The sequence below is a fragment of the Procambarus clarkii genome, chromosome 43, assembly GCF_040958095.1.
Source record: "Procambarus clarkii isolate CNS0578487 chromosome 43, FALCON_Pclarkii_2.0, whole genome shotgun sequence".
NCBI classification, from domain to species: Eukaryota; Metazoa; Arthropoda; class Malacostraca; order Decapoda; family Cambaridae; genus Procambarus; species Procambarus clarkii.
The window spans coordinates 17,098,921-17,106,531 of NC_091192.1; the positions used below are offsets into that span (position 1 = coordinate 17,098,921).

Below are 7,611 nucleotides of genomic sequence, written 5' to 3' on the forward strand. Positions count from 1 at the left end.
TAGGCAAATTGGGCCTTGCATAGTAGGCTGAGAAGTGCGTTCTGGCTACTAGGTACGACATATATATATATATATATATATATATATATATATATATATATATATATATATATATATATATATATATATATATATATATATATATACGTGTGTGTTGTGTGTGTTTGTGAGAGAGAGAGAGAGTGCCACGGACAAGTCCACCAGTCAGGTTGAGGGGCCAGCGGAATATTGTCCAAATTTCTCCTTTCAATATTCTGTTATGGTCGTTAGGTCCCTTGACGAGCAGTTCACCAGCTGATTGAACAAAGTAACACCCGCGCCACTCTGCTGCTGCTGCTGCTGCTGTTGTGTCTGGTGTTGCTGTTGTTGTTGTGTCTGCTGCTGCTGTTGTTGTGTCTGCTGCTGCTGTTGTTGTGTCCTTCGCTGCTGTTGAGTCTGCTGTTGTTGTGTCTGCTGCTGTTGTTGTGTCTGCCGCTGCTGTTGAGTCTGCTGTTGTTGTGTCTGCTGCTGCTGTTGTTGTGTCTGCTGCTGCTGTTGTTGTGTCCTTCGCTGCTGTTGAGTCTGCTGTTGTTGTGTCTGCTGCTGTTGTTGTGTCTGCCGCTGCTGTTGAGTCTGCTGTTGTTGTGTCTGCTGCTGTTGTTGTGTCTGCCGCTGCTGTTGAGTCTGCTGCTGCTGTTGTGTCTGCTGCTGTTGTTGTGTCTGCTGCTGTTGTTGTGTCTGCTGCTGTTGTTGTGTCTGCTGCTGCTGGTGTTATGTCTGCTGCTGCTGTTGTTGTGTCTGCTGCTGCTGTTGTTGTGTCCTTCGCTGCTGTTGAGTCTGCTGTTGTTGTGTCTGCTGCTGTTGTTGTGTCTGCCGCTGCTGTTGAGTCTGCTGCTGCTGTTGTGTCTGCTGCTGTTGTTGTCTGCTGCTGCTGTTGAGTCTGCTGCTGCTGTTGAGTCTGCTGCTGCTGTTGAGGCACGATTTACCATCCCTGAACCCATGTTGGTGGTGCGTTACAAAGTTATTTCCCTCCAGATTCTCTATGAGCCTTTTCCTCACGATCTTCTCCATCACCTTGCATGGTATACAAGTTAGGGAAACTGGCCTGTAGTTCAGTGCCTCTTGTCTGTCACCCTTCTTGTATATTGGGACTACGTTAGCTGTCTTCCAACTTTCTGGTAGGTCTCCTGTTTCCAGTGACCTGTTATACACCATAGAGAGTGGCACACTTAGTGCTTCTGCACCTTCCTTTAGTATCCATGGTGAGATTCTGTCAGGCCCAACAGTCTTTGTCACATCCAGCTCCAGCAGACACCTTTTGACTTCATCACTGGTGAGGTCAAATTCCTCCAAGGTTCCTTGGTTTGCCTCCTCATTTAGTGCAGGGGCTTCTCCTTGTTCTATTGTGAAGACCTGGAATCTCTTGTTGAGTTCTTCACACACCTCCTTGTCATTCTCTGTGTAACTGTTCTCCCCTTTTCTCAGTTTCATCACTTGTTCCTTCACTGCTGTTTCCCTCCTGATGTGGCTGTGGAGCAGCTTTGGTTGGGTCTTGGCTTTACTCGCGACGTCATTTTCAAACTGTCTCTGCTTCCCTACTCACTCTGATGCACTCATTTCTGGCCCTCTGGAATCTCTCCCTGCTCTCCCGTGTTCTGTTATTTCTGTAGTTTCTCCATGTTCTTTTACTCAGTTGCTTCGCTACTTTGCATTCCTGATTGAACCATGGGTTTTTCAGTTTTTTTCGTTTTTCTCCTTTTGGACCTGTCTGCAGCTTCCTGGCACTTCTGGGTGACAAAATCCATCATGTCCTGCACATTCTTGTCTCCAAGTTCTGTTTCCCATGGTATTCCCCTGAGGAAGTTCCTCATCTCGTAATATTTCCTCTTCGGTAATTTAGTCTTTTTCCCTCCGATCCCATCCTTGGATAGGTTATCCCTACCTTCACCAAGTACTCAACAGCCAGTACACTGTGGTCACTCATTCCTATGGGGGCTTCAACTTTGACTTCCCTTATTTCTGACTCATTCAGGGTGAATATCAAGTCGAGTCTAGCTGGTTCATCATTGCCTCTCACTCTTGTGGGTTCTTTGACATGCTGACTCAGTAAGTTCCTTGTTGCCACTTCCAAGAGTTTAGCTATCCACGTATCTGCACCACCATGTGGGTCCCCATTCTCCCAGTCTATCTTTCAATGGTTGAAATCGCCTATGATTAGGAGTCTTGAGCCATTCCTGCAGGCAACTGAAGCTGCTCTGTCAATTATATTAATGGTTGCCATGTTGTTCCTATCAAATTCCTGTCTAGGTCTTCTGTCATTTAGGGGAGGGTTGTAAATGACTGCCACTATTATTTTAGGTCCACCCATTTTTATAGTTCCTGTTATGTAATCACTGAATCCATCACAGTCCGACATTTTAATCTCATCAATACTCTAGTCCTTCCTTATCAGCAGGGCCACTCCTCCACCTCCTCTCCCTTCCCTCTCTTTCCTTACTATTTAGTAGTCCTTTGGAAACACATCATCTGTTATGACTCCTGACAATTTTGTTTCCGTGAGTCCTATTACATCAGGGTTTTCTTATTGCGTCCTCTCTGCCAGTTCCCTTGCTTTTTGGTAATCCCATCAATGTTTGAGTACATTACCTTGAAGCTCACTTTCTTATATCCAATTTCACCCTCACTCCCCATAAGTGTAGGAAGTTGTTCCATGGTCATTGCTACTTGGGTAGGCTCCTCCTCCTGTGAAGTAGTTGCCAGGGGTTCAGGGGGAGGTGGAGTGGGGGGTGGAGGGCTTAGGTCTTCCTCAGGCCTGCTTGGGTCAGGAAGAAGTCCTGGGGGTGAGGGAGCAGGGATTGCTTGGGGAGAGGGCACGCCCTCCTGCGGTGTAGTTGACAGGGGTTTGGAGGGAGGTGGAGTGGGGGATGGAGGGCTTAGGTCTGGCTCAGGCCTGCTTGGGGCAGGAAGAAGACCAGGGGCTAGGAAAGCAGGGGATACTTGGGGTAAGGGGAGAGGGAGGATTTGGGTTTTATGACGGGCATTGTGCAGGGGCAAGGAAGGGTTCGTGCTGGGGAATAGGGGGGGGGGGCCCTATTGTGTGGTGGGCTGGAGTGTTGCATTTCCCCCTGGGAATCCTGAGTTGCTGGATTGGTGTTCCCCACTCCCCCCTGGGATTGCTGGGTTGAAGGCTGAGGTTCCCTGAGGTTGTCTGCAGCTGTTGTGTCTGCTGCTGTAGTGTCTGCTGCTGTTGTTGCTATTGTTGCTGCTGTTGTGTGTGCTGCTGTTGAGTCTGCTGCTGCTACTGTTGCTGCTATTGTTGCTGCTGTTGTGTCTGCTGCTGCTGCTATTGTTGCTGCTGTTGTGTCTGCTGCTGCTGCTATTGTTGCTGCTGTTGTGTCTGCTGCTGCTACTGTTGCTGCTGTTGTGTCTGCTGCTACTACTACTGCTGCTACTGATGTGTCTGCTGCTGCTGCTGCTGTTGCGTCTGCTGCTGCTGTTGTGTTGGCTGCTGCTTTTATGTCTGCTGTTGTGTCTGCTGCTGATGTTGCGTCTGCTGCTGCTTTTGTGTCTGCTGCTGCTGTTGTATCTGCTGCTGCTGTTGCGTCTGCTGCTGTTGTTGTGTCTGCTGCTGATGTTGCGTCTGCTGCTGCTTTTGTGTCTGCTGCTGCTGTTGTATCTGCTGCTGCTGTTGCGTCTGCTGCTGCTATTGTGTCTGCTGCTGCTGTTGTGTCTGCTGCTGCTGTTGCGTCTGCTGCTGTTATTGTGTCTGCTGCTGCTATTGTGTCTGCTGCTGCTGTTGTGTCTGCTGCTGCTGTTGCATCTGCTGTTGCTGTTGTGTCTGCTGCTGCTGTTGTTGTGTCTGCTGCTGCTATTGTGCCTTCTGCTGCTGCTGTTGTGTCTGCTACTGCTGATATTGTGTCTGTTGCTGTTGCTGCTGTCGTGGCTGCTGTTGCTGCTAATGCTGCTATTGTTTCTGCTGTTGCTAGTGTGTCTGTTGATGTTGCTGCTGCTGCTATTGTGTCTGCTGCTACTACTGCTGCTAGTGTGTCTGCTGCGGCTAGCGTTCTTGCCGTAGTTTCTGCTGCTACTCCTGCTATTGTGTCTGCTTTTGTTGCTGCTGCTATTGTGTCTGTTTTTGTTACTGCTGCTGCTCTTGCTGGTATCGTACTTGCTTTTGTTCCGGCTAATGTCTGCTTTTGATGCTGCTATTGTGTCTGCTTTTGTTGCAGTTATTATGCCTGCTGTACATGCTCTGTATATACAGTTCTCATCCCTTACCAATACAATTAGATACAGACATGGATTAATAAACAGGTACGTAACAGGTGAGCAAAATGTAAATACAGGAGGAGATTTATAAGAAATATGGGGGGGGGGGGCGGATTTATGTGATTTCTGAATAAATCTACCTTTCCCCGGCTATGGATCGCACTCCGTGAACCTGGGACCAGATTCACGAAGCAATTACGCAAGTACTTACGAACTTGAACATCTTTCCTCAATCTTTGACGGCTTTGGTTACATTTATTAAACAGTTTACAAACACGAAATGTTCCCAATTAACTGATGTTATTGTTATAAACAGCCTCCTGGTGCTCCGGAGCTCATTAAGTGTTTAATAATTGTAAACAAAGCCGCTAAAGATTGAGAAGAGATGTTCAGGTTTGTAAGTGTTTGTGTAACTGCTTCGTGACTCTGGCCCCAGGTACTCTACTCCCAACAGTGCTGAAACTCGAGTTTTTATTACCAATACTTTTGGTAACATGACTGCTATTCTTAGTACCTTTCATTCCTATTCTTAATACTAATACGAATATAATACTTAAACACATAAAAATCTCAGAATATAAGGTCAAGAATGCAAGTAATTCTGCCATAGTTAACTAAATATTTTTTCACACGATGAATATTGTGTATATATATATATAACTGAAAACTCACACCCCAGAAGTGACTCGAACCCATACTCCCAGGAGCAACGCAACTGGTATCTACAGGACGCCTTAATCCGCTTGACCATCACGACCGGACATAAGGAAGTGATAGCCAAAGCTATTTGAACCACTTCCCCGCCGGCACTCGGATGGTAATCTTGGGCATAGCATTTTATCAAATCAAGCGGATTATGGCGTCCTGTAGTCCCCAGGACATATAGTCCTGGGGACCATTCAGACTTGTTAGCATATATATATATATATATATATATATATATATATATATATATATATATATATATATATATATATATATATATATATATATATATATATATATATCTATATATATATACATATACATATATATATATATATATATATATATATATATATATATATATATATATATATATATATATATATATATATATATATATATATATATATATATATATATAATTAAGCAGACGATATAAGGTGACTGTTCCCCCCGGGGTCTCGCCTTTGATGTCTCGTGGACCAACGAGCGACAGACCCATCAAATTACAGTGTATTTCCGCCTTTAATGCCACGTGAGCAATACTTCTCTCTTTACCTAATAGTTGATTACTAAAGCTTAGAGAGATTGGATCGCCTTTGTGGTAGTTGGTATCAATGGCTGTTAATAAAAAGGACAGATGAATTGGAAACAAAGTCTCCCTTGTTCATCCTACATGCAGAAATGTACATTGGATTATCGAAATTAACTTTAAGCTCTTTATGGTTGGATTAATTAGTGTTTATTGGAGGATGGGGAAGGGTCGTCACCATGTTGATGTGTGTGCGTGTGTATACTCACCTATTTGTGCCGGCAGGATATTGAGCTCTAGCTCTTGAACCCCTATTTCTCTATCCCACCTATTTTAATGTTTAGAATGCAGTTTGCTTCTACAGCCTGATCCTTTAGTCCATTCCATTGTCCCACTACTCTTACATTAAAATAAAACTTTTAACTCAGTGACTTATCTTAGTCTCAAGCTTCTATCCATGCACTCGTGTTCTATTGGTGCTCATTGTGAACAGCTTTTTGTTCCACTCTGTCAATCCCCTAATTGGTATATACGTCTCTATCATGCCTCCTCTCTTCTCTCTTTCTCCTCCTTTCTAGCGTCGTCAGATTTTGTTCGTTCAGTCTCTCTTCGTACTCATCTCTCGCAGTTCTGGGACGAGTCTCGCTGCAAACATCTGTGTCTTGTAAGATGGGGGCTCCAGGATGGGGCGGCATACTCTAAGACTGGCCTCACATAGGCGGTGTACAGTGATTTAAAAGCCTCCTTATACAAGTTTCTGAAGGATGTGCTGACTTTTGTCAGCGTAGAGTATGCGGCTGACGTTATTCTGTTTATATGAGTGAGACTCAGGAGTTAGTATCAGTATTACGTCCACTCTCAGGTCTTTTTCCGTAGTCGCTATGGGGAGGTGGTTTCCTGTCATCGTCTAATAAGTTTTCGGTCCCCCTGATCCTATTTCCCTCACCTTACACTTGCAGGTGTTGAACTCTAACAACCATTTCTCGGATCAGCTCTGCTGCTTGTTTAAGTCGTCTTGGAGAATCTTACCATCATCTGTTACAACTTTTCTCACTAGTTGTCGATCGTCTGCAAGATAGACCTATAAGACTTCTCTCCTGTAGACAGGTCATTTATATAAATGAGGGTCACAGCCTCGATACTTGAGGAACCTCGCTTGTTACTCTATGCCAATTCGACTCCCGGGCCCCTCACTGTCACTCTCTGACTTCTGTCTCGTAGGTAATTTCTTAATGGTCAAGGCGAGGCAGCTCCTATTGGTCTAGGCTAGGCAGCTCCTATTGGTCAATGCGAGGCAGCTCCTATTTATAACCACGCAAACTCTTATACAAGTCTAACCTAGAGCTGAAACACACCAGTATTTAGCCAAGTCTCTTCTAAATATAACCTATTTAAATTGCATCCACTGCTTCCTGGCCTATTCAGTGTTGATATATTTTTCATCCTATTAATATACCGTTTGGTATGTATATCCTTTCACACATCAGAACATTGCAAGAGAGTATCTGCATAGTGAAGGATCTTAAATCCTGGGTTGAACGTCGACATAGTTGTCAGGACGTGTTGAAGTGCATCTGTGTCATTATCTTATGGTAACGTCATCAACATTGATCCATAATTATGTGAGGTGTAGTTGCCTCTCTGCTTCTCTTCTCACTCTAAGATAATCATCCTTGGCTCTCTGTTCTATTGTTCCTGTAATGTTTCACTGTCTACACCTTGTTGGTCTGTGGTAACCAGGGCAGTCTTCAGCTCAATACATCTCTTCCTCACCCGATACTCCTACAAATACAAGCATACAAAATACAAGCACGGTGATTGTATTTTGTATGTTGTAAAGTAATGAAAACTTTACAACAAACAAAATACAGACAATCACCGTATATCTGACCCAGTACACCAGCCCCCCTCCTCCCCCCTCACTGAGACATGTGACCACACCCAGTACACCAGCCCCCCTCCTCCCCCCTCCCTGAGACATGTGACCACACCCAGTACACCAGCCCCCCTCCCCCCTCCCTGACACATGTGACCACACCCAGTACACCCGCCCCCCCTCCCCCCTCCCCCCTCCCTGAGACATGTGACCACACCCAGTAAACCAGCCCCCCCCCCTCCCTCACTGA

At 45.1% G+C, this 7,611-nt stretch overlaps 2 protein-coding genes across 2 annotated transcripts in view; both read right to left on the reverse strand.

Moving 5' to 3' along the window:
• Positions 1-246: 246 nt before the first annotated feature.
• On the reverse strand, positions 247-1,553 carry LOC138373656 (uncharacterized protein DDB_G0285291-like). The gene is made up of 2 exons (XM_069339998.1): positions 1,542-1,553; positions 247-741 (listed from the first exon to the last, which is right to left on the reverse strand). The coding sequence occupies exons 1-2, from the start codon at positions 1,551-1,553 to the stop codon at positions 247-249; spliced, it is 507 nt and encodes a 168-aa protein (XP_069196099.1).
• Positions 1,554-3,493: 1,940 nt separating this feature from the next.
• The window catches only part of LOC138373657 (uncharacterized N-acetyltransferase DDB_G0290199-like), a 53,151-nt gene continuing 49,033 nt past the window's right edge, over positions 3,494-7,611 (reverse strand). Inside the window, exon 2 of the mRNA XM_069339999.1 lies at positions 3,494-3,682. Coding sequence (XP_069196100.1) covers positions 3,494-3,682 — 189 coding nt within the window. The remainder of the gene's footprint in view (positions 3,683-7,611) is intronic.